General features: G+C 39.1%; 1 protein-coding gene across 6 annotated transcripts in view; it reads right to left on the reverse strand.

The window, feature by feature from the left end:
- Nucleotides 1–15,846, reverse strand: part of erich2 (glutamate-rich 2) — a 140,009-nt gene that overhangs the window by 115,153 nt on the left and 9,010 nt on the right. For 3 of the 6 annotated variants that reach the window (XM_051930682.1, XM_051930681.1, XM_028806318.2), the window contains exon 3: nucleotides 9,398–9,437. The exons of 2 other annotated variants lie outside the window; for them this stretch is intronic. In XM_051930682.1, the coding sequence (XP_051786642.1) occupies nucleotides 9,398–9,437 (40 nt within the window). Of the gene's footprint in view, nucleotides 1–9,397; nucleotides 9,438–9,523; nucleotides 9,731–15,846 lie in introns of those variants that run through there. One more of the 6 variants, XM_028806320.2, reaches the window with a different exon arrangement.

A 15,846-nucleotide genomic window follows, 5' to 3' on the forward strand; every position in this document is an offset into this window, starting at 1 on the left:
AACTGGCCCACTCTGGTTGTATGTATGAGTGTGCCCTAAGAAGGACTGGTATTCATCCCAGGGTTGGGAACCACCTTATGCCCAAAGCTGCCATCCTCCAGAATGAAAAAACTAATATTTGTAAAAGTAGATGAATAGGGTCCACATATTAGGAACCTGTTCAAAACCTAAAGAACCAACTTTGTACACAAAGAACCCTTTGCAGTATGAAATAGTTCTTTGTCAAGCAATGGTTATATGATGGGCGGCATGGTGATGCAGTGGTAGCGCTGCTGCCTCGTAGTAAGGAGACCTGGGTTCACTTCCCAGGTCCTCCCTGCATGGAGTTTGCATGTTCTCCCTGTGTCTGCGTGGGTTTCCTCCAGCTGCTTCGGTTTCCTCCCACAGTCCAAAAACATGCAGGTTAGGTGCATCGGCAATTCTAAATTGTCCCTAGTGTGTGCTTGGTGTGCCTGTGTGTGTGTCCTGTGGTGGGCTGGCACCCTGCCCGGGATTTGTTCCTGCCTTGCGCCCAGTGTTAGCTGGGATTGGCTCCAGCAGACCCCCGTGACCCTGTGTTAGGATATAGCGGATTGGAAAATGACTGACTGGCTAGATGAACAGCACTTTGTTGTGATGATGTTCACTTACTCCAAAAATCATTTGTGAAAGCAGCAATCACTCTGCCAGCCACCGTTATTAAAAGATGTCCAGGCTGCTTATGAACGTTCAGATTCAATTTGTGTTAAAGCTTGTGTTAAAGCTTTAGAATCCTTGCTCTGCAATGGGAAACACTGTTGGGTTGGCTAAGGAGTCTAAATAGGCCTGCTAAGGGCCTTTATAGACAATACTGGCTCTTACAACCCAGGTGGGTCAATGATGTTGTCCCAGATACTGAGTGGTCTGCACCTTTGTCCTCATGAAGAAGACAAGGATTTAATTCAGATATTAGCAAGAGCTTTATGTAACTCTCACTTTCTTATGTAAAACAGAATAGCAAAGGTGGAGGACAGCAGACAAAAAGCAAACCTTCACTGACAACATTTAAACTGACCTGAAAATTTGATCTGTAACAAAGTGCTACACACAATCTAATATCACTAAAAATGACAGAAATGAGAACTCTGCTCCGCAAAAAACAAAACAGAAAACAGTAAAAGCTCTAATAAAAGTGTAAAAAGCTTAAAAAAACAGCACCAAAAACATAACCTCCATGTCTTCTGTGTGACTAATGTTGAATGTAAATCAGTGTACACTTTATATTAGAGTGACGACTTAGAGCTGGGTTATACTTCACGCTCAGAATGCTTACGCGCACGCATCATGGCTGCCACGCATTCCCAGCGTTTTTTTTTGACGCGTCCTACGAGCACATCACCAGAAAAAAATCTGGGTGGCATGTGTGTTCAGGTTTTGGTACGTGACGTCAGCATCGTTGCTTACTATAAATATGTGATGTCAAAGCAGCATTGCAGCTCCATCAGGATCAATCCACGTGCTTCAAAGTTTGATGAACGGTTCAATGTGGTGAATCAAATCACCAAACTTACATTCTGACAGTATTCATGTTGATTTTCTTCATCCATTTCTCGCATAGGCAATACAAGTGTTGCATATTCCCCATTGTAATGACGCAATGCATTTAAACGTCTCACATACCATCTTCAGTGTCGCGGTTGCCATCTTTTTTTGAACCTTCGCAACAGCATCAAAATGCAGAGAATTTTTATCTTCAACATCTTTCTTCCCTCAACTCACAACATAGCAAAACCAGACGTTGTTGTCTAACCATCATGATTTCTCTCACTGCCGCCTGGTTGATTCCTCCAGATTTACATAAAGTACACCTGCAAGTATAGACAGTACACTGCTTGTGTAGCAGCAGCGCCTGCTAGCGTACGAGTCGAGTAGTGTTAAGTATATCCGGCCCTAACTCTGTGTTACTGTGTTTAAGTGGATTGCAATATATTCTTTATGTTTCCTAACTTGCGCCCTGTGATGGCTGGGATTGGCTCCAGCAGACCCCCATGACCCTGTAGTTAGGATATAGCGGGATGGATGGATGGATCTATAACACCAAGGACTCTTTGCAGAAGAAAATAATTAGGAACAGCTTTACTTAATACAGTTTCTCAATCTTTAAGTATTTGCAACCCGAGTTTTTAAAACAGTTTTAATCGTGCCCCCCTAACGTTTTTTTGAAACCCTAATAAAATGTATTCCTATATTTTTTGCTGCCGATACACCGCTACAAGTTTAAAATTTTCCTACGAATAGCAAAATTACGCCACATATGGCAACAATCGCGCCCCCTTTTTTGTTACTTCGCGCCCCCCCCAGTTTGAGAACTGCCGACTTAATAAGTACAGGTTTACAATCTAGGTCTTTGCCAATGTTCACCTGATCGATTGAACAATGTTTGCCTTGCTGTCAGAATACTTTTTGGTATCGCCTTGTTTATTTTTTTTAATTATTATTATTGTAATCACTGCAGCGGTTTATTTTTGTTGTTAATTTTCTGACATCATTATGCTGCCATTTTCCTTAATGCTTTTTTTATGGATGCTGCCATTTCGGGAGCCGTTTTGCTGTATGTTGTTTGCTAGTTATGTTGAACGATGTTACATGTGATGTCCTCATGTTGCCACTATAAAAGATGGCAGCATACACAAACTGGTATTCAAAATTTGCTTCAAATTAAAGCAAAAACCTTGCGATAGTCAAAACTGGAGAACTTTCAAAAGTAACGAATTATAGGTGTAGTCATGTGTAGTTTTTATACATATTTTTGTCTTGATCACATCTTCCCTCAACTCGCAACACAGTGAAACCAGACATTGTTTGGTCAACGGTGATGATTTCTTGCACTGCCACCTGGTGGATTCCCCCAGATTTACATAAAGTACGCATGCAAATATAATCAGCACAGTGCACTGCCTGTGTTGCAGCAGCATCTGCAACTGCATGTGTCACATAGCTTTAAGTATATCCTCAGCATTACAATGGAAATACCAGGTACCAGAAAACCAGCCTAAAAACAGACTCTGGTGATAGCTGAAAAGTAGTATGTACAGTGTTGGGTATTTGGGTTTAATCCCTAATTTGTATTTATTTTATGTTTTAAATTTGTTTTTGGTCATTTTAAATGTTTTTCACATTTTTATGTTATTTCTGTCAGATATGTCTGTTACTTTGTGTTCGTATTCTGTCTCTTTTAAATGTGCTGCCATTTTCTGTGCTCTGTGGGTGATGCCCTGGGAGGTGGGGCCACATTGACATCACCGCTGCTGGCTCCTCCCTCTGCCTTTATATATCCTCAGTGAGAAAGCGAGACCCAGCAGTGCAGCACTGAGTTAACAGTGGAGCTTGGAAACGTTGTTTCTTCTTTGGATGGACTAATTTTGGTGATTTTACTGCTTTTTTTCTTGGATTACTGCTTTCCAATTGTGGCTTGAACTTGATTACCTCAGATTGCCTTTTTAGGCACACTGTTTCTGTTCTTTTAAGCAATTTGTTACATTTCTTTATTTTTGTTAATAAACACTTTTATAACATTTATAAAAACAATTATAAAGATACATATTTACCCTTCTGTTTACAAGCTAGAATTTTAATGGTTTCTCTCCCTCATTAGACATTTTGAGACATTTGTAATATTGTGAACCTTAACTACAACCTCTGCATTTTTGGGCCTGCAAGACCAAAGCCTAGGGGTAGCAGTTTTGTTCTGGGAACTTTATAAGTTGAATTAATTATGTAATTGGTGAATCTAAAATAGCCAATATGCTATGGACTGGCATCCCATTCAGGGTTTGTCCCTTTTTGCCCAGTTCTTCTACCAAGGACTTGGAGTTTCCTGCAATCCTGAATTTGATCCAAGCTGGATGAAAAGATGGATGGATTAATGGACCTGTGCTCCTGATCTACACTTAACATCTAGAGTTGGAGACCCATTAGCATCCTGGTCAGGTCAAGCAAGAAAAACAAATAGAGACTGTTGTGCACAGTGAGTGGTGTTACCAAAGTTTGAAGACAGACATCTTCAGCAGTCCACCATAGTTCCTCCTACAGAAATCACCTTTCACAGAGGAACATCCCCATTCTGACACCAGTTTCATTGGGTCTCCTCACTCATAGATATAATCTCATCAGATATTCTTGAAAAGACATGCTATGCACTCATTCACATCGTCCCTTACTAAATTAACCTTAAGTACTGACAGAAAAAGACCGATGCAACAAGTTTCTATTGTAACAAATAGGTTTCTTTTGCGCTTTTGTAACAAATCTGACTGTTAACACCAATGTAACAAGTTTCTCTTCTTACCAGGTACACATTATAAGAAATGCACATCTTATTCATGCCTTCATACAATCTACACAAGTCTCCAATGATTCACAAAATCCCAGGTGGAATAAACAACATGGCGAGTAATGACTTTTTCTTAAGTGTGCAGCAGTGTGTTAAATACAAATATAATGCTATATTTCCTTATTTTTTTAAACAAATTGTTTAATTTAAAAAAAATCTTTGTCCTTCCATTTATAAGCCAGAATTTTAATGTTTTTTCTCCCATTTTGAGACACTTGTTAGATTCTGAACTTTAATAGCAAGTGCCACATTTTTACGCCATGAAGGCCAAAGCCTGCTGGTAGCAGTTGGGGTGTGGCCTGCCTTAGGGTGAGACACTTCTGCGCTGTCCAGTTTAGGTCATCACCTGCTTTTGTGGCTTATTCTGGAGGCCTCACACCCTTTCACCATGTTTGGAACTCCTGATCATAACATTTAGTGAGTGTGAAGAAAACAGACATTTTTCTGCCATTTTCTAACTTTTTTTTGGCACGTTCCACAACTTTAATTTTTATCTTACATATTGGAGTTTGCTGAATCGCATGTATCTTTACATTTTGACCAGCTTATTCTCTGTCTACGACTCAACGTCTGATCCTTAAAATCAGTAGCTGTTTTTCCTATCTTCGCAGTGCAGATGTAATAACAACCATAAAGACCCATCTACTTTCATGTCAACCTAAGACATCTGCACATTTAATCTGTGTATTGACTAATTCCCTGTTCAGTTCTTAAAACACTTCCACTCCTATTTGTTAAAATACAGAAGGCTGCCATAGAGTTGATATTTTTATCATCCCAAATACTCCAATACCCTTCTCCAAAAATATCAGATCTAAAATAACACTTTACTGGGTGGTGGGGTTCCTTGTAGAACCACTGCTTGATGAAGAACCACTTCATTCTGGGATGGATTCTTTGCACGTGACATTGGCTGGTGGGGTTTTACAAAAGATTTCTAATTTGTGGAAAAAATAGAAATTGGTTGCCTAGCAGAGTACTGACAGATCAAGAAAACCTGAAGCAAGTCTGTGTGATTGTATACAGCAAGCGTCGTTCTAAAAATCAGGAAATCATTAGTATTTCAGAAATGTGCTCTCATCTTTTCATGGTTATTTATAGAACCTGCTGTGGACATAAATAAAGAGTTTTTTTTACTGAAACCTTTATGTGGATGGTTCTTTTAGGAAATAAAAATAGTACCTGTATGGAATGCTCTGACAAACCACTTTAGCACCTTTATTTTTAAGCGAGTAGATGCCTGCAGAAATTTCCTCTTAACTATTGCCCTTCTCTTTTCTTATTGACCCCATATAGGAATGACTGGTATCCTATCCAGGACAGGTTCCTCCTGCCTTGAGACCCCCAGCTGTCAGGGTAGGCTGTGGCTCCCTGCAGTCCTGAACTAGATTAATCTTGATGGATGGAGGAACGGATGGATGGATTTCATTCTAAAGGTTCTTAAAAGCACCACATTTCTATACCAGTATGAATAATAAAGCATGAATGTGTAAATGTCACTCACACCAGCATGCACTCATCACAAGCCACCTACTGGTTAGTAAATCATGGGAACCTAAATGGAGCAGGACACCAAATAACACAAATCTGTTGAGATGAGTCATGTTTGGCAGATGCAGAACTTGGTAAATGAGGAACAGGGCTGAAGCCCCCTGAATAGAGAAAGACCTCAAAACTGTAGCAAGTCCTTCTTTGACATTTTACATCTAAAGGGGTGCGTCTCGATGTAACCAATAAAGACAACGAGGTTCACTGAGAAGTTTGACTGGAAAAATGTACATGTCACTGCTAAAAATTAAAATCCTACACGATAGTGGGGACTCTCATGGTCTGGGAATGCTTTCCCTTTTCACCCTCACCCCCCGACTAGCAGCAGAATTGTGTAAATTGCTCAAGGGTGTGTATGTGCCCTGATTATATAACACTGGGAAGGGGTCTTTACATATGAAATTGCTTCTTTGGGCTTTGAAAGGGTCAATAATGTGTGGACAAAACAAATGTAGAGGAAGCAGGACACTAAGGGATTAAGAAAACCTGAGCCTGTGTGATGGTATGAGGCGAAGAGTCCATTTAAAAATCAGGATCTCGTTAGTTTTTTACAAATCTGTTATCCTCTTCTCATGCTCTATTTTAGAATCTGTTATCATTCTAAACAAAAGGTTCTATCTGGAGCCTTCATGTGGATGTGGGAACCAAAAATGATTCCCCTATGACATCCCTCTGAAGAACCACTTTGGCACTTTTATTTTTAAAAGTGCAGATGCCTTCTGAAATTTTATTTTTTCTACTTAAATACTGTCCATTTGATTTATTCTTGACCCCATATAAAAATGTCTGATATCCTATCCAGGGCTGGTTCGCACCCTGAGACCCCGGCTATCGGGGCTGGTCATGCATAGCTCTCTGCAACCATTAACTAAATTAAATCTTGCTCAAGAAGTGGACTGATGGAGGAATAGATAGATTTACTTCATTCTAACGGTTCCTATAAACACCAGATTACAATATCAGTGTGAATAATAAAGCAGAAACGAGTAAACAACATTTACACCAGCATGCCCTAATCACCAGTGACCTGCATGTAGGTAAATCTGAGGAAAACTGAGCGGAGCAGTCCTGTGACGTCAAACAATATAAAAATGTCAAGAAAATTCAGGTCTGCCAGAAACAGCACTACAGCCCCTGAAAGATGAAAGACCTCCTGTATAAAAAGAATGGAAGAAAATCCTCTTTTCACATTTCAATTCTAAAATCCATTCAGGGTCACCTGTGAGATTCCATTAGAAAAACATCTGACTCTGCCGAAAATGACAACCTCACCTCTAGTGGAGACTAGCAGCGCTCAAAAATGATGCTTGGGGTTTGTTACTATTACTCAGCTAACTTAAATTTGCTTTACTCAAAAGGAATTAATGGTTTAGAGGTTCTGCATATCCATTTCTAGAGCAACAGACTTAAACTGCTTCAGTGTCACACTAACAAGTACAATTTGCAAAGAAACACAAGAATGTTTGTCACTGATTTAAGAGCACAACTCCAAGAAATCATTTCTAGGGTATACTGCAACTGCCCAATTATCCTAGGCTGGATTTTCTCAGAATGAATGTTTAAAAGATTTTTAAAAATTATTTTTAAGAAAATGTGTCATTATTCAGGTACATCAACTGAAGACAAGTGCATTTATAGTCTTTACGTATTTGTTTCCAGTACAACTGACCAAAATTGTTAGAATGTCATAATAACTCAATTAATTTAAATTTATAAAAAGCAAATAAGTGTCATTGACAGAGAATCACCAATCATGTTGAGAGGTCAGACAGCAATACTGCCAAATCTGGGGATCTTCTTTTTACACTTTCAAGTGAGACAAAAAGAGGGATTCACATAGAATGATTTGGAGATGTTTTCCGGAATATTTGAGAAGTTTTTGACTTATTTTGGGCTAGCAAAAGCACACCATTAACTTTAGGTTTAGTTTATAGGCGCCTCTAGCATGGGAAAGGTGCTATATAAATAAAATAAAATGTATTATTATTATTATATTTGCATTAAGGGACCACTCATTGTAAAGATATTGCAAATTTTTAGCAGTCTTCACTCATTTACATTACGTCAGATAAAGATAAAAACTAGATAAAGATATAGAGGTAGACATAGATTAAAGGCACTATATAATAGATAGATAGATAGATAGATAGATAGATAGATAGATAGATAGATAGATAGATAGATAGATAGATAGATAGATAGATAGATAGATAGATAGATAGATAGATAGTACTTTAAGAACCTAAGATTTGTAAGGTTATGCAGGAAGCTTTGGGGGCGTCTGTCTATTGGCAAACCAAGTATGCAGTCTTTATTACAGGAGCTGTAATATGTTAATTATTTTGGTGTAACTGACTACCTGGAAATAACATTTGTAATTGTTACTGGGGGACTTCCCAGTTTATCTAAAATGTAAAACTAACATTACTTGAAACAAAGATTTTTGTGGCGTTAATTTAATTGAAAGAATCAAATCATTATTGCAGTGCAAGAGTGTACGATCAACATACTGAATTTATCATGTTTAACAAAACTGTTTGTTCACAGATGTCAGTTAAAAGAAGTCTGGGTAATTCTGCATTCACCTAATCCCTTGCACCCTGATTAGCGAACCCCATTCGGACTGAGTTTGAACTGCTGGAAATGTTTAACATTTACATGTAATTGAATTAAATTTCTCCAGCGAATTTCTTTATTTTTTGTGAGTGCGGCCTGGGAATGCTTTCCCTTTCCCCCTCCATGACCTCACTCCCTGACAAGCAGTAGAACTGTACAAAAGATCCAAAACTGGACTCAGATGAGCTGCTGGTCATTCATAAGCCCACCCTGCTATCAAGTCTGGTCGGACATGGCAGGTTAGAAGGGGAGGAGAGATGGACTAAGAAACAGTGTGTTGGGTTTACGCCCTTTATTATTATTATTATGTATTTATATGTTTGTTTGCTTAGCAGATCGAGTCAAACCAGGCGTATAGACTACAGCGCAGTCTTGTGCAAGATTGACAATTAAATACGAAGAGAAATAAAGAAGTCAAAGGGAACAGCTTGTCACAGACACAATCGGCCCAGGACTGCACACAATTGTGCTGGTGGACTCCTTGCAATTATAATTAAAGACACACCTGTATCTTTCCAGAAGCTTCTGCATCTAATTCAGTCTTTTCTTAGAAAACACACTGGCTGTTTTTGGAAAATCTGTATTTTGCCTTCTCGTAATAAACCACTGAATGCAACTTAAAATAAAAACTACGACAATGAAAAACTTTAAATGTAAAAAGCAAGATTTTAAATTTGGCTCCAGGGGAAACTGTACTCTTCGATTTACAGAGAATGGCGCTATAAAACATGACAAGCGGAATATGTTTAGCGATGAGTATATTCCGATAAGCGCTTTCGCCCACAAACTGCCCGTGCAGATCATCGCCTTTTTCTACACCGACACATCTTTTAAATAATAAAATTAAATTAAGTGACACTGAAGAAAATTAACCGCACTTACCTTCGATGGATGCCTCGGCGACTTCACCAAACCGTGTGATCTAAATAAAATAAACAATTCAGACGTCAACGCGAATTATAATCAGGCCTATGTAGCTTGTCTGCGTCATGATGGATAAATCGGTACCTGTTCATGTTCGTCCGCGTGTTTTTTCACTGCTCGTGATCGACGGCGCTGCCTGAAAAAATCCGCAAAACAAGAGCCGCCCTCGCAGCTCAGCGTGGCAAAGAGGCAACCTGAAACGCGGAGTCTCGTTGTCATGGCAACGACGAACGGGCGCTGGGAGTTTCCATGAAAAGGAGTCGGCTTGTAAAAAAAGCCCTACGAAATAAGTGTCCGTCTTGGGTGCTAGGCGAGGCGAGGCGCAAATGTCTTTCACATGGGGCATCTGGTTTTCAAACAATAGTTGTCATCACTTCCAGGTGAACTCAAGAGCGATGAATAACTAATGGCCAACTACTTTAACACACTAAGAGTCCCACTTAAGTAGAGCTGCCTGAAGCGATTGATTGATTTCCAAGAAGACGCGCAGTTACCTGAACATCTTGCAGAAATCCAGTGACTTCAGCTGCTCAGAGCGTCACTGCTTATGCGAAGCCCGATGTCCATTAGTGAAGAAATGTGTCACTGTACTCACCAGGGTTGTTTTTTGTCCCACCCGATATTTCCGGGACACAGGATGTTAGCTTGCATATAATTTAATTCATTATGTGACCTTTAAAACTCAAATATACCGTTACGTAATAAATGATTCTAAAATAGCCAAATATGTTAGGGACTGGGCGTGCCGCCGGTAGCGGGTTCGCTTCCCGGGTCCTCCCTGCGTGGAGTTTGCATGTTCTCCTCGTGTCTGCGTGGGTTTCCTCCCACAGTCCAAAGACATGCAGGTTAGGTGCATTGGCGATCCTAAATTGTCCCCAGTGTGCGTACGTGTGTGTGTCCTGCGGTGGGCTGGTGACCTTTCAGGGATTTGTTCCTGCCTTGTGCCCTGTGCTGGCTGGGACTGGCTCCAGCAGACCCCCGTGACCCTTTTTTAGGATATAGCGGGTTGGATAATGACTGACTGACTGTTGGGGACTGGGGTCCAGTCCAGGGTTTGTCCCTGATTGCCCAATTCTACCATAATGAAGCTTCCGGCAATCCTGAAATTGGACCCAGCTGGTTAAAAAGGGGGCGGCACGGTGGCACAGTGGGTAGCGCTGCTGCCTCGCAGTTGGGTGATCTGGGGACCTGGGTTCGCTTCCCGGGTCCTCCCTGCGTGGAGTTTGCATGTTCTCCCCGTGTCTGCGTGGGTTTCCTCCGGGCGCTCCGGTTTCCTCCCACAGTCCAAAGACATGCAGGTTAGGTGGATTGGCGATTCTAAATTGGCCCTAGTGTGTGCTTGGTGTGTGGGTGTGTTTGTGTGTGTCCTGCGGTGGGTTGGCACCCTGCCCGGGATTGTTTCCTGCCTTGTGCCCTGTGTTGGCTGGGATTGGCTCCAGCAGACCCCCGTGACCCTGTGTTCGGATTCAGCGGGTTGGAAAATGGATGGATGGATGGATGGTTAAAAAGGTGGATGGATGATCTTCCTGGTTGACTCTTAACACCTTGACTTGGAGTTTCATAGCATACTAGTCAGGTCCAGCAAACAGCAAAAGTGTTGGACAATGGGACTTTTATAAGTTGATTTTAATTAAGTGATTGGTGATTCTAAAACACCTGATATGTTGTGGACTGGCAATCATGTCCAGGGTATGTAACCTTTTTGCCCAATTCTCCTATTATAGATTAGCAGCTTCCTGCAACCCTGAACTTGAACCAAGCTGGTTGAAAAGATTGATGGATTTATGGACCTGTGCTCCTGATCTATACACTTCACACCTCAAGTCAGAGATTCATTAACATCCTGATCAGGTTGAGCATGAAAAACAGACAAACTGTTATGAACAGTAAGTAATGTTACTAAAGTTCAGTGAGATACATGTCTTTAGCAGTCCATCATAGTACCTCCTAGAAAAATCTCCCTCCACTCAGAGTAACATCCCAATGCTGACATCAGTTTGATGGGGTCCCCTGGTTCATAGACAGTGCTGGATTAACCATATAAGCAAAGTAAGCATATGCTTAGGGCATCAAGGGTAAAGGGGGCACCACAAAAATTTTTCATGGCCGAATCTATCACATAAATTAGTAAATTAATTAAATTTATAGCCATGTTCAAAATTTAATGAAAAATGAATAATGCCTCCCTGTACCTCCCTATGCCCTCACTGTTCGTAGATGGCGCCTTAAACAGTGCATTCTGCATACTGGTGCCATCTATGATGGGGAATTCCTGTTTCATGATGATTCCCTTACACGCCATGTTATGTCAAAATATTGTGAAAATAATTTGATTCAAAACAATATGTATTTTTAAATAATAGTTAATAGTTGATTAAAAATTATTATCACGTAATAATATTTCTCAGTTAAAATATATTAAAAATCCCCTGAGTACAACTATGCATCAAGGCAGGCTGGATGCCTTATCTCTATTATGTATAGAAGCCGATGTGTTAAGTAAGATTGATTATGAAGATCTAATCAAAGAGTTTGCAAGGAAAAAAAGTAGGAGAAAATTAAGATTAAAAAAAATGAAGCATACAAAAATAAATATTTTCCTTCTTACTATAAATATGTTTGTTTAATTTCAAATTTTCGATAATAAAATAAAATTTTATTTTCTAGTTTGTTATTGTTTTAATATGTTGAATTACTAGTGTAAGGGTGCACCAAAATTACTTAGTGCTTAGGGCATCTAAGGGTCTTAATCCGGCCCTGTTCATAGATATAATCTCATCAGATATTCTTGAAAAGATAGCCTGTGCATTCATTCACCGCTTCCCTCACTAAATTCACCTTAGGAACTGAACAAAATCCCACTGTTAACACCAATGTAACAAGTTTCTTTAGTTACCTGGTACACATTCTAAGTCAAGCTCATCTTATACATGCCTTATACATGCCAGTCACTTGAAGTCTCCATAGTCTCAGATCACCCTACATTGTAAATTTTCCCTTGGGATTAATAAAGTATCTATCTATCTACATTGAGTTAACTCTGTTTTGGTGTTATTAGTAATGGAGCAGTGTGTTAGTACTCCCCTCCAAAGAATTTCATCACATAATTAAAAGAGTGAGCTTTGCTCATCACCACTTTCAGCTGAACTGCTCCACACTCTAAAAACTAAAGGTGCCAAAGAGGCTCTTCAGAGCGATGCCATAGTTAAACCCTTATTGCTTCCCAAAACAAAGCCATCCACACAAAGGTTCCAGAAAGAACTACCGAGGTTCTATAAATAACCAAGATCAGATGTTAAACAGATGTATGGATTTCCAGTGGGTTCCTGATTTTAAATGGACTCTTGCTGCATACCACAACACAAGCTAAGTCTGGGTATTCTGGATCTGTTAGGATCCTGCCCACTGTACATTGAAGAGGTCAGTTTTGTCAACATATTGGGAACCTTTTCAAAGCCCAAACAACATCATGTGAAAAGAACCCTTCACTGCTTTATAGGGTCCTTGGTCAAGCAAAGGAACCGCACAACTCATTTTAAGAGTGTACAATATAAAGGAAAATTACAAGTTAAACAACCATTTGTATTACCTTCACATTTAGGCTGAAAACTTCACATTCATGTATTTAAATTATATGTAAAATCTCCACCTAATTCATTCACATAACCCCAATGTAAAAGATGGCATTTCACTCCACTTTTCTCAGTTACATTCACTGAACATGAATGGATTACATAAGTTCGAAATTGAAAGGCTTCAGTATGGTGTAAGTATTATACATAAACTTGATGTAGTTCAAATGCATTAATCGCTAGCTGTTATTTTTATACTAAAGTAGCTGTGCCCCGCGGCTCCGCCCGGGTATTAGTGAAAATGGACAGTGAGGAGGGTCTGGCTCCCCACTCCTGACGTCACGCTTCCCCATCCCCTCGGCCCAAAGCCTCCGTCTCAGATTAGCGAGAATGTATCACTCCAGTAATCAAACTATGATTCTTAGCGCGATGAGAGAAGTTGCCAAATAAACCAGAATGTTAAAGCAGATTATAGAAAATAACTCAATCTAAATCCATGAAGTGGTTCTCTCATTCTCTTGCTAAGTAGAGGTAAGGTACACACCCCGAGGCTAGCGCGTGAGTCAGGAGGGCCCCGCCTCCTCTCCTCGGCCCACTGCATCTCTCTCGGATTCGCACAAATAAATTGGTGCCGCAAGCAAACTATGATACTTAGCGTAATGAGGGGAGTCACAAAATCAAACAGAATGTTCAAGAAAATTATAGAGAAAACCCGATCTAAATCCATTAAGTAGTTCTCTTGTGAAAAGCGGACAAACATTCAAACAGACAGACAGACAGACACTGGATTTTATATATATATATATATATGAGAGAGAGAGAGAGAGAGAGAGAGAGAAATTCTGTCTATATAATTATTAAATATCACACTCAAGTAAATCTTTGAATTTAATTTAAGTTTTTCTACCTACGTAAATTCAGTAAATCCTACTTGTGACTTTATGGCGGTCACATTCAATCTATGTAAATACATGAGATGTAATTAATATTCAATGTATATCAGTAGTGTTTCCATTATTAAGTGTGCAGTGATTCACTTATTACTGCCTAAGGTGAACAACTTTTATTTTACTTAATTGCATTTTTCATGTAGTCTCAACATAAATTACATTGCTGGGTGACACTTTAGTTTAGGTACTGCAAAAATGCATCTATTAATCATTTATTATTATGTAACAAGGCCTTAACATACATTTCTTTGAGCCTTCGTGACTCTTACAAAGCATCAGTAATGTGTTTCTTCATCTCTGCAATGTGACCGACTAACAAAACTTCACTTTGGGGTGGTCTGAGGGGGCTTCACTGAGACACGCTTCTCTTGAAATGACAAGTTTATTATAAGACTGGTGAATCCTTCATATTAACAGCCAGCATGTCGATATGCCGCACTGCACAAGAGATGAATAACCAGTCTACTGAGGTTTTCTAAGTGTTATGAAGACCCAAAGGAGTGTTTATTAAGGTCTTGTTACATAAGAGTGAATGAGTAATGGATACATGCTTGCAGTACCTAAACTGAAGTGTAACCCATTGTTGTATTGGAAATAAAGAAAAAGACGCTTTTCTGATGCAAGGTGGACGACGTGTATCAAGTAACATAAATTGGCTTCCACAACCCCACAAAACCCACAGCATTTGGAACAAAAATAATCAAATTACTAGAAACCTTTAACTTTCTTTCCAAGTTTACAAAGATGTGGGGATCAATCTCAGAATGTGAACGTGTTGTCAACAAAGGGGCGGAGCTTTATGTAAAATATCATATATTATGCAAATATGGGATAGTCATGGATGGCTATAAAACTTGATTTTTTTAAGTTAAAACAACTTAGTTTAACTGTGTATAGAAGACAAGAAAAGTATTCATTTTGAGAACGATTAACATAAAATAAGCGAGTGACGACAACAGTCCTTCAGACAGATTGTACTTATGTTTAATAAAATGGTCTGATTGCTTTGTTTCAACATAGATTGTTAGTGTGACATCTAACAAATTGAAGTCAATGTAACTAAAAAATGTTAAGAAAAACTTAAAATAATTATATTTGCTGTTACATTTAAGTGATTTAAATTAGTTGTATAAAGAGAACCTCCACAATTGTTCATTTTCAGAGTGGAGTACTTCTGCTTGTCTGTTAAAAATAATCCTATTGACTTTATACAATTCCGTTAGATCCATCTGTTTTGTGTCATGTCTAATTAATTTGAACAAATAAAGTTGATGTTTTTTTAAATATTTTAAATAGATTTAAAGTATTTGGCTAATCTTTATGAAAGCAAAGAATGTGTTTTTGGAGTGAGATTTGTTTAAAGGTTCACCGTAATCACTCATGTATTCTTCAAATCGTCTTCCAGGCTATGAGAGTCCATGGTCCTTAAAATAAGTGTCATCTTCAAGGCCGTCAGAATTGTTTTGTTCTTCAGAGAAGTTTGATCTGTTTCTGTAAAATGTTGTATCAATAGGGGGCGCTGCTGCGAGATAAGCCTTCAATCACTTGTGCTTTGCGACAAAAAAGGGAAAGTCACCCGAGGCTACTGGTAAGGACCCCCAGTGACTCTGTAATGGATAAACGGGTTATAGAAAAATACGAAAAGGGGACACAAAGCCAGGTAATAGTTCTCACAAAATAAACTGAAAATAATAATATTCACTCAGGGGACTCAAAAGCAGATTATAGTGTATATATAGTGCCTTTGTGTTGGGTAAGATAAAGCAAACAGGAGCATATTTGATAGTAATATTTGTAAAATACAGGACTGACTGATGAAATTGCATTGTTTAAAATCCGTTTTAGTAACATACTGTGAGAAGCGTCTTGAGGTAAAGCAATCTGT

Source organism: Erpetoichthys calabaricus, chromosome 8 (genome assembly GCF_900747795.2).
Source record: "Erpetoichthys calabaricus chromosome 8, fErpCal1.3, whole genome shotgun sequence".
In the NCBI taxonomy this organism is placed as follows: Eukaryota; Metazoa; Chordata; class Cladistia; order Polypteriformes; family Polypteridae; genus Erpetoichthys; species Erpetoichthys calabaricus.